This window comes from Oncorhynchus mykiss, unplaced genomic scaffold (assembly GCF_013265735.2).
Source record: "Oncorhynchus mykiss isolate Arlee unplaced genomic scaffold, USDA_OmykA_1.1 un_scaffold_739, whole genome shotgun sequence".
Taxonomy (NCBI): Eukaryota; Metazoa; Chordata; class Actinopteri; order Salmoniformes; family Salmonidae; genus Oncorhynchus; species Oncorhynchus mykiss.
In genome coordinates, this window is record NW_023494186.1 from 30,409 (window position 1) to 52,592 (window position 22,184).

General features: G+C 43.0%; 2 protein-coding genes and 1 pseudogene across 3 annotated transcripts; 1 reads left to right on the forward strand and 2 right to left on the reverse strand.

The window, feature by feature from the left end:
- Positions 1 to 727: 727 nt before the first annotated feature.
- On the forward strand, positions 728 to 6,662 carry LOC110486812 (meteorin-like protein). Its single transcript, XM_036974609.1, is given in 5 exon segments — positions 728 to 1,066; positions 1,314 to 1,606; positions 1,609 to 1,716; positions 3,998 to 4,057; positions 5,747 to 6,662. Coding segments are annotated over 5 exon segments (891 nt in total). The 5' UTR covers positions 728 to 974; the 3' UTR covers positions 6,085 to 6,662.
- A 6,259-nt stretch (positions 6,663 to 12,921) lies between these two features.
- Positions 12,922 to 17,233, reverse strand: LOC110486824 (annotated as a pseudogene). The gene is made up of 5 exons (XR_005049553.1): positions 16,791 to 17,233; positions 15,931 to 16,057; positions 15,428 to 15,642; positions 13,448 to 13,582; positions 12,922 to 13,143 (listed from the first exon to the last, which is right to left on the reverse strand). The product of XR_005049553.1 is annotated as an aquaporin-8-like (transcript).
- A 1,435-nt stretch (positions 17,234 to 18,668) lies between these two features.
- Positions 18,669 to 21,232, reverse strand: LOC118962123 (aquaporin-8-like). Its single transcript, XM_036974608.1, has 3 exons — positions 20,916 to 21,232; positions 19,518 to 19,652; positions 18,669 to 18,817 (listed from the first exon to the last, which is right to left on the reverse strand). The coding sequence occupies exons 1-3, from the start codon at positions 21,113 to 21,115 to the stop codon at positions 18,775 to 18,777; spliced, it is 378 nt and encodes a 125-aa protein (XP_036830503.1). The 5' UTR covers positions 21,116 to 21,232; the 3' UTR covers positions 18,669 to 18,774.
- Between the last annotated feature and the right edge of the window lie 952 nt (positions 21,233 to 22,184).

The following is a 22,184-nucleotide window of genomic DNA, read 5'->3' on the forward strand; positions in this document are numbered from 1 at the left end:
TATTTTATGAGTTATTTACTTTTATAGGCCAATGTTTAGGGGTTGAATGTGCAAATATAAAGTGTTCGGAAAATACGTCTCAATACTAGCCTACATAAATAAAAGGCTTCTAAATAAGAAGTAATTGGCATTTGTCGGCATTTATTTCCCAGTTTCACGAAGGCTCCAATTATCCAGGTGTGGAAAAGTTGTGAGTCACGCAGTGCACTTGAAGGTAACAGATGGCTGGAGCCTGTACTGCGGATCGTCTTTTCACTGAACTAACCTAAAACAAAAGCTAAAAGAGATTGAACGCGTATTAAATCGTGTGGGAACGTAGGCCTAAATAATGCGATTTTATAAATGTAATTACGTTTTGGTCAACCTTTTTCGATTATTGGACCCACAGGCTATTCCGATTGATAGCCCATACCTACAATTTGCCACAAATAGCCTACATGTTGTTTTTTCCATTTTACACAACTTCTATCATTAAATGATGTCACGACAAATAAAAATTACCGCCTTTGAAACGGATTCGATTTACAAATCTTTGGGCTTGGTAATTACGCCATTGATTGATTGATTGAATTTAAGTTGTAAAATACATACATAAGCGCGCTCCAGCCAGTGACGCCTCCACATACAATGTAAGAAAATCATCAAGGATAACACAATTAAGCTTATTAGCTTATTTCCATTGTGGTCCAACGGTAATGATGACGAAATCCATTCCGGTTGTATCAACCTTCATCATCCTCACACATACACACATACAATAGCGAGGACATCCATTTTCTACCAACGCTGTCAGGGGGCTAGGGTGCACATGGCTAATCATACAACACAGCCGCAGCGTCAGTCACAGGCGTCCACAGATGTTGCTAAGAGAGCATCTCAGTGAGCTAGCAGAAGGATTGGAGCGGAACATTGGTGATGTTTTCTCACCAAGTTGATTTTGGATTCTATTTTTATTCCTATATTTGGTGGTTGCAATGTCGCCAACTCTAAGGCTGATTTTCATGTATGTACTGTTCCTCTGCTGTTTGTCTCCCTGCGCGGCAGACCTATGCAACTGGAGTGGAAGGTGAGGGATTATGCTTTTTTTTAGTAGCCAGAATTCCAAACTGGTAATTGACTTTGAGATTGCGTTTGCCGTTCTAAAAACTTTGTTGTCTAAATATTTATGGTTATTATCTGTTTAGATAATAGAGATAATATACATATTCTCTGTGAGTATAGGCTAATCTCTCGTCGTATATTATTTTCTGACCTGCGTTGTTTTCTGAGTGAGTGTGCCCATTTGAACCCGTCTCCTTGTTCATGGATTGCAGTGGTTTGGCGCGTGAGGCTGAGGCTAACTCGCGAACTGTGCAGCAGGTGCGGCTGCGTTGCACAGAGGGTTCGGTGGAGTGGGTCTACCCGGGCCAGGCGCTTCGGGTCGTCCTGGAACCCAACCTGTCCTCTGCGCGACACACAACGGTCTGCATCAAACCGTTCCGCAGCTTCAACGGTGCCAGCGTCTACATCGAGCGGGCTGGGGAACTTGACCTGTTGATGACGGATGGAGGGCGGCCGGAGCAGGTGTTCTGTTTCCCGGCGGACGGACCTCAGAAGCCAGCCATCTTCTCCTGGCGAACCCGCAGAGGGATATCAGCCAACGCGCAGTAGGCTTCAGATATGAGTTGCTGGGCAATCGGACCACTGCGAACAACCTCGGCCAAAGTGTGTTGCAGGGTGAGTATTTGACAGTTGTGGAAAAATTACCAAATGTCATAGTTGAGTAAAGGTAAAGGTAAATTCCTTAATATAAAATTACTTAAGTAAAAGAGGAAGTCACCCAGTAAAATACTACTTGAGTAAAAGTCTAAAAGTATTTGGCTTTAAATGTACTTAAATATCAAAAGTAAATGTTATTGCAAAACTATACTTAAGCATAAAAAGTAAAGTAAAAGTATAAATAATAAAGAATGGCTTATGTTAAGCAAACCAGACGGCACAAGCTTATTTATCGATAGCCAGGAGCACACTAACACGCAGACATAATTTACAAACGAAGCATTTGTGTTTAGTTAGTTTGCCAGATCAGAGGCAGTAGGGATGAACAGGGATGTTCTCTTGATAAGTGCGTCAATTGGACCATTTTACTGTCCTGCTAACCATTCAAAGTGTAACGTATACTTTTGGGTGTCAGGGAAAATGTATGGAGTAAAAAGTACATTATTTTATTTAGGAATGTAGTGAAGTAAAACTAAAAGTTGTCAAAAATATAAAGTGAAGTACAGATACCACAAAAAACGACCTAAGTAGTAGGCTACGTTAAATTATTCGAATTTAAGAACTTTGCACCACTGACATTTGGAGACAATACGAATTCTCTATTTGTATGACATGGTCATAAGATGTTCATTTGACACTTTTGTTGGAGTTGCAATCCCAATTGTAAATAGACCTAATCATTTATTGATATAACAAAAATAATGTATGTTTTGTCAGTTGTATTGGTGTCAAAAAAGAACATTACAGTGAAGAATGAAAGTGATCAACATGTATCCTTAATGCAAATCATCATGCCTTCAGTTGTTTTTAAGTGTTTTTACTTTAGAATCATCTTCTTGACCATCATTTAACCATTTCCAAGCAAGTGCATGAATAATAAAACACTGATACATTCTAACTTAATCATAGAAGACAATAAACTCCTAGCATCACAGCACACGGCACAAGAGGTGGGCCCATTCACTGTGTGGGTGGAGGGGTGTGCTGGGGAGACTGAGGGACAGTTGGGGCCCAAAGAAATCAGTCAATTATCCAATTAAAAACCAAATCCAATCTTGCCTGGTCTAGGAAGCAGCTGCTGACCGGTCTGTTGTTTTGTCTGGTGGTCTCATTTCCACCGGAGGGACAAAGCTAGGGAGCAGGGGCCAGGGTGGCGGAGGGCCATTGGCCCCCAGGTATCTCAATGGAGACAGCAAATACTTGTTGGATTCTACAGATGCCTCATCTCTGTGTGGGCCTGTCTCAATGAGGTGACGTCATTCTCCTGTCCTGGTGATGTCTGTCTGTCTGAGTCCTTCTCTCCCAATATTGACAGAGTGGAGGAGTTCAGTGGAGGATACCAGTGATTGGGGTCACCAGTCTGGGTCATTCAATTAGACCGCTAAACAATAGAAGTCAAACATGGAGGTTGAGACTCATCAAGGCTTTTGATCTGTGTGGGTAGTGCTAGTATGGTGGAGGAGATGTGAATGGAGTAGAGACGCATGCCAGACATTCCTCCATCTGACCCCTTGGCTTGTTGTCTGGATGAACTGAGGAGGGATGGATGAATGGAGGGATGGAGCTGCTGGTATGTGTGTGTCAATGGACTGGCAAGGTGTCTGTAATCCTCATCCATCAATCAGTTATCTCAAGCCCAGCCGTCACAGTAGGGTGATGTGTTGTGTGTGTCTGAAGTGTTGAAAGTGGACCCTCACAGTAGGACGTTGGGGGTGGTCTGAAGTGTTGAAAGTGGACCCTCACAGTAGGGTGTTAGTTGTGGTTTGAAGTGTTGAAAGTGGACCCTCACAGTAGGGCGTTGGGTGTGGTCTGAAGTGTTGAAAGTGCACCCTCACAGTAGGGTGTTGGGTGTGGTCTGAATTGTTGAAAGTGGACCCTCACAGGTGGGTGTTAGTTGTGGTCTGAAGTGTTGAAAGTGGACCCTCACAGTAGGGTGTTAGTTGTGGTCTGAAGTGTTGAAAGTGGACCCTCACAGTAGGGTGATAGTGTCCAGTAAGATGATCACTATAAGAAGTGTTAATATGAGAGAAAGAGAGAAATGGGTGGTGATGCAGAGTATGGAGTGGGCAGAGGGAGGGAGAGAGAGAGAGATTGTGAAGTGAGAGAGAGAGTGATTAGAGAGAGAGAGTTGTGAGATGACAAGTGAAGTGAAAGGATGTGCTTTGGTGCTCCCAGGGTGATGTGTGTCCCTTTCCTCTGCATAGACCAACACTATAAACTTCTCTCTCTCCTCCCACAGCTAGCTGCCGTCCCTGCAATGACACAGAGCTCCTCCTGGCCATCTGCAGCAGTGACTTTGGTATGTATCAATATAACATAAATAATTCATTATTGTTCTTATTTACAAATCTAGATCCTATATCAAACATTTATTAAAACGGTAAACAACTATAGCTTTTGACTCGTTGTGTCCTATCTCTTTAGTTCTCCATAGATCCATGTAGCCCAATCTGTCCCCTCATCAGCTGGGTATCACCACTCATTTATTCTACAAAGGCCTGGGGTGGAGTCAGTGAGTGGGTGTGGAAAGGAGATTTTGTGTCTGTGTGTGATGTGTGGTGGGGGGGGGGGGGGGGGGGGGTAGTGGGCCTGATCTGTTCCCAGCGAACAGCTTCTGTAGCTGGGCAGAGGGGCCTGACAGATGTGAGGGCTGAGGCTGCACAATGGGAGACCCATTGGCTTAAGGCTGCAACAGAGCAGAAGCAATAGTGCCATTGAGTCCACTTCATTTATAGGCTGACTCCCGTGCCCTGATCTCACAAGTCGCCATCATCAACTTTTTGATGAGAGAAAATAGCTGGCTAATGAAAGTGTAAATGGCCACAGAGAGTGAAAGGAGGGAATGGAGGGATTTCTGTAGAGTGAGTGGGGGACGTTGAGATTGAGAGGAGGGAGAGTGAGTGGGGGATGTGGAGACTGAGAGGAGGGAGAGTGAGTGGGGGACGTGGAGACTGAGAGGAGGGAGACTGAGTGGGGGATGTGGAGACTGAGAGGAGGGAGAGTGAGTGGGGGACGTGGAGATTGAGAGGAGGGAGAGTGAGTGGGGGATGTGGAGACTGAGAGGAGGGAGAGTGAGTGGGGACGTGGAGACTGAGAGGAGGGAGAGTGAGTGGGGGATGTGGAGGCTGAGAGGAGGGAGAGTGAGTGGGGGACGTGGAGATGAGAGGAGGGAGAGTGAGTGGGGAATGTGAGACTGAGAGGAGGGAGAGAGTGGGGGACGTGGAGACTGAGAGGAGGGGACTGAGTGGGGATGTGGAGACTGAGAGGAGGGAGAGTGAGTGGGGGATGGAGGCTGAGAGGAGGGAGAGTGAGTGGGGGATGGAGACTGAGAGGAAGGAGCGTGAGTGGGGATGTGGAGACAGAGAGAGTGAGTGAGTGGGGGATGTGGAGACAGAGAGAGGGTGAGTGAGTGGGGGATGTGGAGACTGAGAGGAAGGAGCGTGAGTGGGGGATGTGGAGACAGAGAGAGTGTGAGTGAGTGGGGATGTGGAGACAGAGAGAGTGTGAGTGAGTGGGGGATGTGGAGACTGAGAGGAAGGAGCGTGAGTGGGGGATGTGGAGATGGGAAGGAGCGTGAGGGGGATGTGGAGACAGAGAGAGGGTGAGTGAGTGGGGGATGTGGAGACTGAGAGGAAGGAGTGTGAGTGGGGGATGTGGAGACAGAGAGGAAGGAGCGTGAGTGGGGGATGTGGAGACTGAGAGTGAAGTTTCTGGAGGGAAGATTTTAATCCTTTTTCCACTCATACTCACACAGCAAGATCCTGTTAACTTTTTAATTTCCCTCTTGGCCCTTTAAAAAAACACATTATTGAAATGCACATAACAATTTAGATCACCTGAATCATACTGTATTGGTGGCTGTTTAATTGATACATTTTTCATCTTTCTGTTCATATTAATTGGTTTTCATTACAATAAAACATAACCATAAATGATTGGGATGACTGAAAACAGTCTCTAATGTTAGTCCCCTCCTCTGCCCCTCCAGTGGTTCGCGGCTCCATCAGGAACGTATCCCACAATGCTGAGCGGCAGACATCGTTGGTGGAGGTCTCAGAGGCGAGGGTGTACCGGCAGCGTAGCGGGGTGTTCGAGCGCCACACTGGCACCATAGGGGTTCCCGGTTCCAGTTCCTCATGGCACGGTCACATCCACACACTGTTACAGTGTCACGTAAAGCCTGGGGGAGGAGAGTTCCTATTCACAGGGACAGAACACTTTGGGGAGGCCTGGCTGGGTTGTGCCCCCCGCTATAAAGACTTCATGTCCCTCTACCAATCAGCTTGGGCGGCTCGTCAGAACCCCTGTGAGTTCCCGCTGGACTGAGGGTGTGTCCCAGTTCCTAGTGGCGATCCATGAGCCCTGTGACCTATATGTAGGGTTTATTTTCTTAAATGGAACACATTGAGTCTCTTCTTTCTACCCCAGTTGGCATGGTAGAGATTATGTCGCCGTGGCAGCAAGCGAGCGAGATGAGTTCCTCACGACCACAGCGGTTTGAGAGATGTTGTCCCTTCTACTCCTCATGAATCTATACCACTCCAAACACCAGCAGGGACAAATCTGTTGGAGCACTTGTAGAGCACAAGGAGTACAAGGCCCAGGGCAGGGGCCCACAGGGGACCCATCCAGCCAGCACTAGAGGGGCCACCACAGCCCCTGCCGGCCCCAGCGGGGAAAGACTTAGAGAGCCTGGCCCTTTGTCTGTCTCTCTTCTCAACGCCCACAGCTCCCAGAGACTAAAAATGGTTTGACTGCTGCTTCACGCTTTCTCTCCCCACACCAACTGCTGCTTCACTCTTTGTCTCTCCCCACACCAACGGCTGCTTCACTTTTTGTCTCTCCCCACACCAACGGCTGCTTCACTCTTTGTCTCTCCCCACACCAACTGCTGCTTCACGCTTTCTCTCTCCCACACCAACTGCTGCTTCACTCTTTGTCTCTCCCCACACCAACGGCTGCTTCACTCTTTGTCTCTCCCCACACCAACTGCTGCTTCACTCTTGCTGTCTCTCCCCACACCAACTGCTGCTTCACGCTTTGTCTCTCCCCACACCAACTGCTGCTTCACTCTTTGTCTCTCCCCACACCAACTGCTGCTTCACTCTTTGTCTCTCCCCACACCAACTGCTGCTTCACTCTTTCTCTCTCCCCACACAAACTGCTGCTCTCTTCAGAGGACACCTCTCACAGGTGTCCTCTGAACTACTGTGGCAGGAAATCCTATGAATTTAATGTCTGATTGTTAGGTTTTATGTGGTCTTGTTTATTCCTTTGTACAATAGGTTTTGAAATATTTTATTGTAATGTAAATGAAGTGTTTTGTAAATTCACAAGGATTTGCTTATTTACATATTGATTGTATCATTTTGGTTTTATTACAGGGTATGGATGATGCTACAGTGTAGGTGCAAACCTTCAGTTTGATTACCATTTATTGCCAAAATATATAAGCAATGCTTGTGGGGATTTCTTGTGTACTTTTTTGATTGACTTGCAATGCACTTTCAAGCAATTACTCAACTTTTGAACAAGAGATTTATATTATTCATAACATTCTTTATTATGGTTCTTGAGCATTATGGGAAAATATTTGTTGAAAATAGCTCCTCCTGTAGGAAATAATGATCATGAACGTTTGCATTGCAATTTTCTGCAACACATTTAAATGACAAAAACATCTATTGCACTATTGTATCTATTGTCTATTAAAATAATACTGTTAAATATGGTACAGATGTATTTTCATTTCACTCATTGAGCTTTTGGCATTAAGTGTTAGACAACCCTTAGCATTAGAGGGAGAGTTTGAAAGATGAGGGGATGTCAACCCCAAACCCCCTCACCTCTGCCCCCCAATCACCAGGCCTCCCCTCAGTGTTAGCCTGGGCGTGGCAGCCCCTCCTGCTCTATTGTGGGTAGTCAGTGGACTGAGTGACGCAGACAGAGTGGGGTTTTACAGAGCTGCTGGGATCGTGAATGAAGAAGACCATTTTTCTTCAGCTTTAAGATTGATTATATGTCTCAGACCCTCTGTCCTTCATCAGCCACATTCAACAGACCTGGGCTTTAGATGGAAGCAGTGGGATTTAAATTCACGTCTCAGAAGAGGCTGGAGCCAAAACTCAAGGCACTGTAAAATATTGTATCACATTAGTATTGCCAGTCTTGCTAGCTCAGCAAACTGTGGACCAGACGGACAGAGAGAAAGCTGAGGTGGGAGTGAATGTGGGAGTCTTTATTAGACTGCAGAGGCAGATAGTTTGGGCTCTTTCTCTTAGCAATCTCAGCAGTGTTGACGGTGGGATTTTTTAGATAAGAGTTAATAAATACTTAATAGATGGCTAATGTTCAAGGAGATTATTAATATGGCCTCAAATAACCCTCGATAGAAAACGGTCCATTTAAAATCTCACTGCTCACAGGTGGAGTGGTTGCTCTAACCAATAATGAGATTTTTTTTAAATCTGAATTTTTAAAGTATTACAACCTGCGTCTGAATGCAAATGATTAATATAGATTTGTATTTAGTCTATCCAGTTCATCTAGCTGTGGTCTATAGAGTGTAAAATAAAAAATAAAAAATGGTCCACAGAGACATGAACAGTAAAGTCCAGAGACATGAGCCCCTCCTAAAGACCAGCATCTAAAAGCACACGGCTGTTGTGTCTTTTGATATATCTGGTATGGAATAGGCTTAAATGGGATGTTATACCCCCATCCATATGCAACACAGTGCATCATCTCTGTTTTATAGGGGAATGGGAGTTTAGAGCCAACTGTCCAACAAGTTTCTACTTTGGCCCTTTTCCACTCCATCCTATACCGGCCTCATTATAAGCAGTGCTAATGTTAATGGAATAACTCAGCGTAAAATGATATACAAATGGCTAAGATGGGGGACAGAAAATGAGTAGGCTGAATCAGTCTATTCTTTTGGGGCTGTTGCTCCCCGATCACAGCCTGGGAAACAGAGAGAGCAGAGGTGGGAGGTGGACTTTTCGGCCCCAAAAACTAAGGCCCCTCCCCCAAAAGATTGAACAATTCATTGACTTTTAAAGCGACTCCTTTTAATGCCTATTCCTCACGTCTACTTGGCTGAGCAGGATTCACAAATTGCTGTGTTGAAGGTTTTATTGGGACTAAATAGCTGCCAATGAAAGTGTAAATGACCGTGGGCTGAATGGGGCCCCAACAATGGGCCCACGGTGACAAGGCCCCGACAGACATAATGATCATTGTCACAGACGCTGTTAGCCAGGAACCACTGGGCCTCATGAATCCAAGGGGGCAATTTCAAGCCATTAGACCGGTCACTTTATCCACCAAGATCAACTCTATCTTTTAACCCTTCTCTTTCTTTCTTCGTTCTTTTCTTTCTTTCTTCTTTCTTTTTTTTTTTCTTTCTCTGTTCTCTTTCTCTTTCTATCTCTCTTAATATCTCTGTTCTCTTTCTATTCCTCTTAATATCTCTCTTTTCTATCTCTCCTCTTTCTATCTCTGTTCTCTTTCTGTTCCCTTCTATCCTCTTTCTATCTATCTCTTTCTTCTCTTTCTATCTCTCTCCTCTTTCTGTCTTCTCTTTCTATCTATCTCCTCTTTCTATCTCTTTCTCTTTCTATCGCTGTTCTCTTTCTCTTCTCTTTCTATCTCCTCTTTCTATCTCTGTTCGCTTTCTCTTCTCTTTCTATCTCTCTCTCTCTCTTCTCTTCTCTTTCTATATTTCTTCTCTTCTCTTACTAACTCTCCTCTTTCTTTCTATCCATCTTCTCTTTCTATCTCTCTTCTACTTCTTTCTGTCTCTTCTCTTATCCTTTCGGTTCGTCCGGTTATTGTCAAACGTAGTTTCTTGGTGAGGTTTTGATCATAATAACTCCTGATACTAATATCCACTAGGCTTCATCTCTTCACTATTTTTTGTTTCTCTCACTTTCCTCTTTCTTCTCCTCCCACTTGATGAGGTTAAGGTTAAACCTATGAGATCAAACTGCTTAAATCCACTATGTTTGCTGTTTGCCAACTCAGGCAGGACATTTTTCTTAGAAAAGCACCCTTGAAAAACCCTAAATGGCATAGCATTTTAACCAACATTTTAAATGCTATTAAATACAAAACTGAGGTGTGAAAAAATTATGAACCCCTTTCAACTCTAACTCATATTTCCTAAAGTCTCCAAAAAAGTATATTTCAAACCCAGATCTCCCTCACCAAGTCACCATTGTCCTCCTGAGGGGCGTACCATACCAAATTTCCGAGCTGAATATTGTCTACTCTCCGGGGCTTTTGAGGTCACACAATTCTCATCTTTGGGAATTCTCCAGACGGAATCTGAGGGAACGACGTCCCGGGGGTTTCCAGGAGCGCCTGGAAGCGGGAGGCCGGGAGCCCCTCGGATGGTGTGCCGGCAGGAGTCCCCTCCATCTGGGGGGTAATTGGTTTATCCCGCCGCCTGGCCAGCTTTCCCATGTGGGCCACTGCTGTGGGGAGGCCCGGGGTACAATGTGGAAACAGCATGAGACCCTCCAGGCCAGCCTTTGACTGGGTCTCCTTTACAGGCTATAGGACCAGGAGCATGGGAGCACAACGCTCATGCCAGAGATGGACCCTGTGGTTTTGAAAAGGTCCTTCATTATTTTGCCGTCTGTTGTTTGCGTTTGAACTGAGTGTTTTGGTAATTGACTTATGGGGAAAGTTAATTTGTTTTAGTTGTTTTATATCCCCACTGATTTATAAGGTAATGAGATGGAGAGTTGGGCCAAAGATTTACAAATTGGTGAAGCCCTCCATACACAAAACACCTGGTTGGAAATGGGCTTTTCTACATAATGTTCTGCATTTGGGCATTCTTTTGTTGGTCTTCTAAAAGGGAATGCTGAAATTGAGTATCAGTATCTGACAGAGTGTTGAACAAATTTCTACTATTCCTGGGTGTTTGCAATAGTCAGTCCTCGACACAAACTGTTCCGTGCTGATAATAACTTGACTGATATACGCTGAGTGTACAAAACATTAAGAACACCTTTCTAATATTGAGTTTCACCCCCCCCCCCCCCCTCCCCCTCCAGAACTGCCTCAGTTTGTCAGGGCATGGACTCTATAAGGTGTTGAAAGCGTACCACAGGGATGCTGGCCCATGTTGACTCCAATGCTTCCCACAGTTGTGTCAAGTTGGCTGGATGTCCTTATGGTGGTGGACCGTTCTTGATACACACGGGAAACTGTTGAGCGTTAAAACGCCAGCAGCGTTGCAGTTCTTGACACAAACTGGTTCGCCTGGCACCTACTACCATACCCCGTTCAAAGGCACTTAAATCCTTTGTCTCAATTGTCTCAAGGCTTTAAAATCCTTCTTTAACCTGTCTCCTCCCCTTCATCTACACGGATTGAAGTGGATTTAACAAGTGACATCAATAAGGGATCAATATCTTTCACCTGGATTCACCTGGTCAGTCTATGTCATGGAAATAGCAGGTGTCTTTTAAATATTTTGTACACTAAGTGTATGTTAAAAATACATGGTTGACAATAGCTTGTCACTTTGTTATAAAAAGCTTTTAATCTCAAATAGTCACAGGAAAATAGTGTCCCCAAAATATACTGGGAAAACAAAAAGGTGAAAATATAACAATAATGGTGATAATATATTCAACAACAATGGTGATAATATAACAGTAATGGTGATAATATAACAACAACAATGGTGATAATATAACAATTATGGTGATAATATATTCAACAACAATGGTGATAATATAGCAATAATGATGATAATAATAACAACAATGGTGATAATATAACAATAATGGTGATAATATACAGTACCAGTAAAACGTTTAGACACACCTACTCATTTAAGAATTTCTCTTTATTTGTACTATTTTCTACGTTGTATAATAATAGTGAAGACATAAACACTATGTAATAACACATATGGAATCATGTAGTAACCAAAAACGTGTTAAACAAATCAAAATATATTTATATTTGAGATTTTTCAAAGTAGCCACCGTTTGCCTTGATGACAGCTTTGCACACTCTTGGCATTCTCTAAACCAGCTTCATGAGGTAGTCACCTGGAATGCATTTCAATTAACAGGTGTGCCTTGTTAAACATTCATTTGTGGAATTTCTTTCCTTCTTAATGCGTTTGAGCCAATCAGTTGTGTTGTGACATGATAGGGTTGGTATACAGAAGATAGCCCTATTTGGTAAAAGACCAAGTCCATATTATGGCAAGAACAGCTCAAATAAGCAAAGAGAAAGGACTGTCTATCATTACTTTAAGACATGAAGGTCAGTCAATCCGGAAATTTCAAGAACTATGAAAGTTTCTTCAAGTGCAGGATGAAAAAACCATCAAGTGCTAAGATGAAACTGGCTCTCATGAGGACCGCTACAGGAAAGGAAGACCCAGAGTTACCTCTGCTGCAGAGGATAAATTCATTAGAGTTACCAGCCTCAGATTGCAGCCCAAATAAATGCTTCACAGAGTTCAAGTAACAGACATCTCAACATCAACTGTTCAGAGGAGACTGTGTGAATCAGGCCTTCATGGTCAAATGTCTGTAAATAAACCACTACTAAAGGACACCATAATAAGAAGAAACTTGCTTGGGCCAAGAAACACGAGTAATGGACTAAGACTGGTTGAATTTGTCCTTTGGTTGATCCAATGAATTTGAGAAATTGTGCTATGTCTTTGTGACAGATGAATGAATGATGCATGTTGGTGCTGTAAATAATGGAGGAGGTGTGATGATGAGGGTGCTTTGCTGGTGACACTGTCAATGATTTTTGTAGATCTACACATGTGAATGATCTCTGCATGTCTCACCGTAAATAATGGAGGAGTGTGATGGTGTGAGGGGCTTTGCTGGTGACAGTCAATGATTTATTTAGATTCAAGGCACACTTAACCAGCATGGCTACCACAGCATTCTGCACATTCGCCATCCCATCTGGTTTGTGCTTAGTAGGACTATAATTTGTTTTTTCACGCAGAGTGAAGGAAAAACAGCCAACAAGTGCTCTGCATATGTGGGAAAAGCATTCCAGGTGAAGCTGGTTGGGAGAATACCAAGAGTGTGGAAAGGGTGGCTATTTTGAAGAATCTAAAATCTAAAATATATTTTGATTTGTTTAACACTTTTTTGGCTACGACATGATTCCATATGTGTTATTTCATAGTTTAGATGTCTTCACTATTATTCTACAAAGTAGAAAATAGTAAAAAATAAAGACAAACCCTTGAATGAGTAGGTGTGTCCAAACTTTTGACTGGTACTGTAACAACTGTATGTAACAACAATGGTAATCTCAGACCTGTCAACTCGACATGTGGTATTACTTCATGAGAATACGTGTCTCCGGTCTCCAAGCAGTAGTCTGAAAAAAACAGATAGCATAAGAGGTTCTGAAGATGATGCTTTATTGTGACATTATAGATCTTCATTCAGTATGCTCGCTTTCACATCAGTAATAATAAGACTACACGTTGAGGAACATGAGAAAACACATACAGTGAAATGGTGTGCGAGTACTTCAGTTTCTCCGTGCATCATCCTGTACAATCTCAAACACATTCTTACAGTATAGCTGCTAAACCAGACTATTCTGTCTGGAACGTAGCCTCATATAATTATATATTAGAAGTCATTTAGTAGGATCTCTGTGTGTAGTCTATCCTCACCTAACCAGTGCAGCAGCCACCAGTCCACCAGTGATGGGTCCTACCCAGTAAACCCAGTGGTAGGTCCAGTAGTTGGCCACTATAGCAGGACCCAGGGCTCTGGCCGGGTTCAGACAGGTTCCAGACACATCTCCACTGAAGAAATAATAATGACAAAGAGTTTCAGAACTATGATAGTATTAAAGATGATTATCTCCAGGTATGCAGCAGAATCATGTCCATCAAAACAAACATGTGCTGTATCTCTACCCATGATGCTATGAAACTAAATGTTGAGATAACAAGTATTTATGTTTTGCCATGATCATGGTGTCGTGTGGGAACAGTAAATATGTTACTTAGAAATGCCCAGAAGGTCATAATTGCAATGTAATGAGCGTGTTATCTACTACCTATCTAAGATGTTTATCTAATCTTTATGTCACAATAATGCACATTTTAGCAATGGCTGTTCCATATCTTCAGTTGTGGATGTAATCGTTGATGACAACTCTACTTGAACGTTTGTTTATCTTCCATTATTTCTTTGTTCATTATTAGTTAACATTTCATAAATCAGTAGATCATTTGTTTAAACAGTGTATAATAATGCATGTTATATCCATGTAAATAATTTATAACAAACTCTATTCAATGGGTAACAAATGATATAATAGTGGTTTATAAATAGTTAATAAACAAACCTTCAAACAAACTTTTTCCAAACCTTATCTATCCAGGCTAATTATTAAGAGAACAAATTATTTTTGGAGAATTACTTGTACGAGGCCCAGGAAAACCTCTAGGCCCTAGTAACCCTATAGCAAGAACTGACCAGGTAGCCAGGAAAACCTCTAGGCCTGAATAACCCTATAGCAAGAACTGACCAGGTAGCAGGAAAACCTCTAGGCCCTAATAACCCTATAGCAAGAACTGACCAGGTAGCCAGGAAAACCTCTAGGCCTGAATAACCCTATAGCAAGAACTGACCAGGTAGCCAGGAAAACCTCTAGGCCCTAATAACCCTATAGCAAGAACTGACCAGGTAGCCAGGAAAACCTCTAGGCCCTAATAACCCAATAGCAAGAACTGACCAGGTAGCCAGGAAAACCTCTAGGCCCTAATAACCTATAACAAGAACTGACCAGGTAGCCAGGAAAACCTATAGGCCCTAATAACCCTATAGCAAGAACTGACCAGGTAGCCAGGAAAACCTCTAGGCCCTAATAACCCTATAGCAAGAACTGACCAGGTAGCCAGGAAAACCTCTAGGCCTGAATAACCCTATAGCAAGAACTGACCAGGTAGCCAGGAAAACCTCTAGGCCTAATAACCTATAGCAAGAACTGACCAGGTAGCCAGGAAAACCTCTAGGCCCTAATAACCCAATAGCAAGAACTGACCAGGTAGCCAGGAAAACTCTAGGCCCTAATAACCCTATAACAAGAACTGACCAGGTAGCCAGGAAAACCTCTAGGCCCTAATAACCCTATAGCAAGAACTGACCAGGTAGCCAGGAAAACTATAGGCCCTAATAACCCTATAGCAAGAACTGACCAGGTAGCCAGGAAAACCTCTAGGCCCTAATAACCCTATAGCAAGAACTGACCAGGTAGCCAGGAAAACCTCTAGGCCCGAATAACCCTATAGCAAGAACTGACCAGGTAGCCAGGAAAACCTCTAGGCCCTAATAACCCTATAGCAAGAACTGACCAGGTAGCCAGGAAAACCTCTAGGCCCTAATAACCCTATAGCAAGAACTGACCGGTAGCCAGAAAACCTCTAGGCCCTAATAACCCTATAGCAGGAACTGACCAGGTAGCCAGGAAAACCTCTAGGCCCTAATAACCCTATAGCAAGAACTGACCAGGTAGCCAGGAAAACCTCTAGGCCCTAATAACCCTAAAGCAGGAACTGACCAGGTCAAGTAGCCAGGAAAGACGTTGGGCCTAGTTACAGTACAAGTGATAAATTCCACTCTAGGCCCTCTCAGTATCTCACCCAGCCAGGATGTTGATGATGACAGTACAGCCCACCATGAAGGGAACCATGGGGCTGCTACTCTTGGCGTTGACCGCCCCCAGCAGCACCACCATGGTGACCAGGCAGGTCATGGCTATCTCCCCAAACAGAGCCCCCCACAGCTGATCTTGTGATTGCAGCAGGGCAAAGGCTGCCCCCTGGGCCTTGGAGTAGTTCTCTGTTGTGGTCATCAGCTGAGGAACAATGGATTCAGGTTCATTTACTGGCAGTGATGTCATTATATTACTACAAAACCCAATGCATTGTCTGACGAGCTAAACTGGGGTAATGACAGTTGTCTGCATATCTAATCACTGTAGTTGTGAATATTCATTTTATAGTTTTGATTTGATTTAATCCAACTGATATTTTTTTTCTGCATTTCAAATCATTTCAAGGTGCAAGACAAAATTCTACCTCCACAGATACTGTTAGTCATAGATGTGCATTGAATGACCACTGATATCAGGTTTAACCCTCACCTTTGACATGGAAGCACCTAGCACACCCCCTATGAGCTGACTGATGAGGTAGGGCCCCACCATATTCAGCTTCATGCCTCCACACAGGTAGATAGCAATGGTAAACGGTGGGTTAAAATGGGAGCCGCTGTGGAGGTCAGAGAGAAATAGCAGAAGAATGGTCAGATAGCCCAGGAGGGTTGGGTTTTACACAGTATATTTCACAGTTTAACATTACTCACCTTCACACTTTCACCTTTGTATCAGTTAAAGGAGATTGGCTTTAGATATTGATTAGACATTGTTAATATGTTCACTCAATTATTAGGTATAACAATATGAATGGGGTCACAGTTGCTTTATAAACTTGGGATATGTATGTGTCAGGTCCATCTGTGAAATCATAACACATTACACCATAATGGCCACTGTTTATAAGTTGAATGGCACTCACTGGAATGAGAATGGTTTTACAACCTTAGGTGTGTTACCTTTATCTGTGAAAGACTGTTTTTGAACTCTGCACATGACCAAGAAACACACAATCACCACAAAAAGAATACGGGACTTATGGGTTTCCACTCCGTGTGTGTTCAGTATTTTGACCCCAAAATTGTAGCAATATCGAACATTGCAAATATAATGGAATACTGGGCATACATTACACTCAAATACATTCATTCCACTCACATTAAAGCACACAACATACTGTTCATGCAAAATATAAATGCTCTATTGAAAACAAATGACTAACGTTAATCTCAAAAGGAGACCAAAGTACAACACTGATGATGTAAAATGAGACACTTTACAGACACTTATCCAAAACAACACAGTACAGTGAGACAGTGTATCAATACACTGTATATAAACACACAGACCTGATCTCTGCCATGCACGCCACCATGACTGCCACAGCCAGACCATGGACCAGAGCTGGCTGCAGCCTCCCTGCTGCCTCCACGTTCTCTATGACCGACACACAGCCGATGAACACAAAGAACATGGTCCCCACCAGCTCAGCCAGACACGGCTGGACCAGGCGCTCAAACTTGTTGGGAGGCTGGACCGGTGCTTTCTTAGAGTCTGATGCCATCAGGGATGTCCCCATGTCACCCAGTTCCATTGTCCCTTCTGTCATAGTGGAAAGGGGTTTGGAGAGATAGAGTGAGAATAGAGGAGAGAGAGAATGGAGGAGTTTGGAGGGAAAATAGATGAGAGAGAGGAGTCTTTGTATATAGAGATACAGTGCAGCACTGGCGATAATGTCCGCAGGTGTGTGTCCAAATATCTACCTGCGATGCTAATCACTTGAACTTTGGTAAGTTCAAAGAACGAAAGGGTGAGATAGAGAGTGGAGAGAGAGAAAGAGAGCGAGAGAGAGAGCATAAAATTGAATTGCTCCATTGACCAACGATGGACTCTTTGACACTGATATCCATGTTATGATTAATCCAAGTCAGTTTACTCTAGTGAACACAGTACAACAGACAACCAGTTCACAGTTTAAAAGTATAGTAAATGTCCAGCAGACAGATATTTTGTTGGCACTGATTTGAAAACAACATTTTCAGGGTAGAGCATATATGACTATGATATGTTTTTACTATTTAAATCAACTAAATGTTTTGTTAGTTTGTTAATACAGCAGCCTACTACTAGACATAATGTTCTAGATTTCCAGGCCAAACAAAAAGTTTAATCTTGGTAACCTGTTTGTATTAATCATGCATAGATCATTGATGTTAGCCAGTCCCAGCTAGATAAGATAAAGCATTAAAACTAGACAGTTTGACAAAGTCTCTGCTCCTGTGCAAAGTCTGCTCCTGTTATTCTCTGAAGGGAGTAAAAGACAATCCAGTAAAACATGAAACTGGCTTTTTACACTTTAGTGTAATATCTTATTATTTGTCCTAAATGGTAGACACATTCATCAGCAAATAACAGGGGATAAATACATTGACATTGTAAATGATAAATTGACATTGTAAATGTGTAGAATGTGGCAAAATCAGACTGTTACTGTGCATACAGGCATCATGTACAGTATGTACTTATTCTTGAGGGGGCACTAATGGAATTCATGAATTCATTTAATAATTCATTTGTATTAATTGCGTATGAAAGAAACAGTATCTTCTATATTTCCAACATACAAATCAATAAATGGACACTCCTCTGCTGTACACATTTATACTTCATTTCTTGAATCTTCACTGCAACATTTTTTGAACGTTCACATACTACTGTCTCCAATGAGTGTCTGCCATAGAAATATAATTACTAGAAGAGAGGTCCCCGTTCAAGTCAATGAGTCCATAATGGGAGGACCGGTTGTCTGAGGGGCTATGTCCTTCCTAGTAATTATATTTCTATGGCTGAGACTTTCAGTCAAGATAGCAATTACAGTGTCAAATTCAATGTTATCTAATGTGGCTAGTTTTGGATGTCTGTGTGCAGATAATCAGTGAAAAGGCATGATGCATATGAAAGTTTCTATCACAGTACAGTGAGAGTCAGACCAATGCAAGGCTGTAGTTCACCACATAACCAAAAGGTGGCGGTATAAAACACAGACTACGGGCCAGAAGTCACTTCTACTATGTCAAAAGGGATCAATCATAAAAAAAAATATACAATGCAATATTTAATGTACAAAATGTGTTTTTACAAATGGCATTGAATAAAATAGATTGCATTTATGGACAATAGATCATCTATATACCAGTATAGAGTAAAGTGACATTGGTAAGATTATTTTAAACTAAGAGACATGGAAATAGTAACACAAAAATACTGTTAGAATTTATGTGGATTTTGGAAATTGACTTTTTTATGGACTTGAACTGGAAACCTACATCTGTATCACATCAAGATAACTCTGGTTTTCTCATCCCCAAGCAGTAGTCTGAAAATAGAAAAAACACACCATCAAAATAGTACAGAATTGTTGAATGTAACATCACTCGACAAGTTGTTGCTTCCACACATTGTTTCTTTAGTTATTTTTAACATAAATCTAAATAATTCCCCAAAATATGTCTTAGACAACACAAGACTTTAACAAGGAAAATCAAGATAAAAAGGTGTTAAATCCACACATTGTTAAAACTAGGTTAATGACTCTCCCAGACTTAAGAATTGTATAAAAGCACCCATTGTAGGAGTAACTTTCCATCCCATAGCTAGCCATTGATTTTAGAGGGACAGTTCATGTTTATCAGGTTGAGGACAAACAGCCCTGTCTAACAGCCATGTTACGATACAGTGCTTTATCGCACAAGACAACATACCGATATGGAGGTGGTAGATTCTCTTGCTGATTTGCCAGAATGTATGGGCAGACAAGGCTTCTAATCCCACACCTGCAGCTAGTGGAGGCAAATTCCATTCTATAATAAATATATTCCATTCTAATCTATGGAGCTCCAGTTGGGTCATTATTTTAGTATTAATGGTCATTTCAAGGACAAAGATTAAGATTGCTTTCCCAACCAAAGTGTTTCAATAGTAGCTTGGGCTCCAGTCTGTTTCTGATTAAAACCAAACAGGACAATGATGTAAACAACCAGGTATCCAGGCCCCAGAAGATCAGAGCTGTACAGTACCGTATGAAGCTGGCGGTTAGCAGGGCTCCAGACATGGGTCCCACCCAGTAGATCCAGTGATAGCTCCAGTAGTCGGCCACCACGGCCGGGCCAAAGGCACGAGCTGGGTTCATACATGCCCCAGACACTGCTCCCCTGTAGAGGACGTGATATAAAAGCGATGCATGAATGAATGATAGAGCATGTGGTGTCTTACGGTACACAGTAAGCAGTGTATTGTGGTGTACATTGTGTTTATTGGTAGTGTACAGGTATTTATCTCAGTAGTAGTTAACTATACTGTACAAAGGTAGGCCATTACATCAAACATCAAGACAAAGGAGATGATTGTGGACAACAGGAAAAGGAGGACCGAGCACGCCCCCACTCTCATCGACGGGGCTGCAGTGGAGCAGGTTGAGAGCTTCAAGTTCCTTGGTGTCCATTTCACCAACAAACTAACATGGTCCAAGCACACCAAGACAGTCGTGAAGAGGTCACAACAAAACCTATTCCCCCTTAGTAGACTGAAAAGATTTGTCATGGGTCCTCAGATCCGCAAAAGGTTCTACAGCTGCACCATCGAGAGCATCCTGACTTGTTGCATCACTGCCTGGTATGGCAACTGCTCGGCCTCCGACACTACAGAGGGTAGTGCGAACATCCAGTACATCACTGGGATCAAGCTTCCTGCCATCCAGGACCTCTATACCAGGCGGTGTCAGAGGAAGGCCCTAAAAATGGTCAAAGACTCTAGCCACCCTAGTCATCTAGTCATAGACTGTTCTCTCTGCTACCGCACGGCTTGTGCGCTCTTGTTCTTGTTCCAAGAGGCTTCTAAACAGCTTTTACCCTCAAGCCATAAGACTCCTGAACATCTAGTTAAATGGCTACCCAGACTATTTGCAGTGCCCCCCCCTCTTTACACCACTGCTATTCTCTGTTGTCATCTATGCATAGTCACTTTAATAACTCTACTTACATGTACATATTACCTCAACTAACCGGTGCCCCGCACACTGACTCTGTATCGGTATACCCCTGTATATAGTCCCGCTATTGTTATTTTACTGCTGCTCTTTAATTGCTTGTTACTTTTATCTCTTATTCTTATAATTTTTTAAAACTTCATTGTTGGTTAGGGGCTCGTAAGTAAGCATTTCACTGTAAGGTGTAAGGTGTAAGGTGTAAGGTTCACTGGTGTTTTCGGCGGATGTGACTAATAACATTTGATTTGATTTGTTTGTATCTAAAAAGTTGTTCTGCAGAATGTACAGTACAGTCTTTCTCCAGGCTAATTTCTCAAACCTTTCCAGCCCTCCTCCCATCCTATCCTTACCCAACACCTTACATCAATCCACTCCACGACCACCCCACCCACCGCTCTTACACCACACCTTCTACCCCATGGGTCCTCACCCAGCCAGGATGTCTGCGGTCACGGTCAGCCCGATGCAGAGAGGGGCCAACAGGCTGCGCGTGCGTCCATTCACGGCCCCCATACACACCACCATCGTCAGGAACAGAGTCATGATCACCTCTGCCACCGTGGCTGGTACTATCTGGGTGTCGGCCTGCACTGTGTCGAATGCTGCCCCTGAAACTTTGGCATAGTTCATGGATGGGGAAATCACCTGGAGAAGGAGATATTACTGATATGAATATAGGATCTGTAGGGAGAAAAGTATAGGTCCAGATACAGAAGAACATTATTTAACATTTGCTTATCGACTGCTACTTTCCACTGGTCATATTCTACATCTGTTCAGAGTTTGTCTTTTCAAGTGTGATAAAAAATAATATACAGTACGAGCCAAAAGTTTGGACACACCTACTCATTCAAGGGTTTGTCTTTATTGTACTATTTTCTACGTTGTAGAATAATAGTGAAGACAATCAAACTATGAAATAACACATGGAATCGTGTGTACTAATCAAAAAAGTGTTAAAAAAATCAAAATACAAAGTAGCCACCCTTTGCCTTGATGACAGCTTTGCACACTCTTGGCATTCTCTCAAACAGCTTCACCTGGAATGCTTTTCCAACAGTCTTGAAGGAGTTCCCACATATGCTGAGCACTTGCTGGCTGCTTTTCCTTCACTCAGCGGTCCAACTCATCCCAAACCATCTCAATTGAGTTGAGTCGTGTGATTGTGGAGGCCAGGTCATCTGATGCAGCACTCCATCACTCTCCTTCTTGGTCAAATAGCCCTTACACAGCCTGGAGGTGTGTTGAGTCATTGTCCTGTTGAAAAACAAATGATAGTCCCACTAAGCGCAAACCACCAGAAAAAGGGCCCACACCATCACACCTCCTCCTCCATGCATCACAGTGGGTACCACACATGCAGAGGTCATCTGTTCACCTACTCTGCGTCTCACAGGGACACAGCGGTTGGAACCAAAAATCTCAAATTTGACCAAAGGACAGATTTCCACCATGTCCATTGCTCGTGTTTCTTGGTCCAAGCAAGTCTCTTCTTCTTATAAGTGTCCTTAGTAGTGGTTTCTTTGCAGCAATTTGACCATGAAGGCCTGATTCACTCCGTCTCCTCTGAACAGTTGATGTTGAGATGTGTCTGTTACTTGAACTCTGTGAAGCATTTATTTGGGCTGCAATCTGAGGCTGGTAACTCTAATGAACTTATCCTCTGCAGCAGAGGTAACACTGGGTCTTCCTTTCCTGT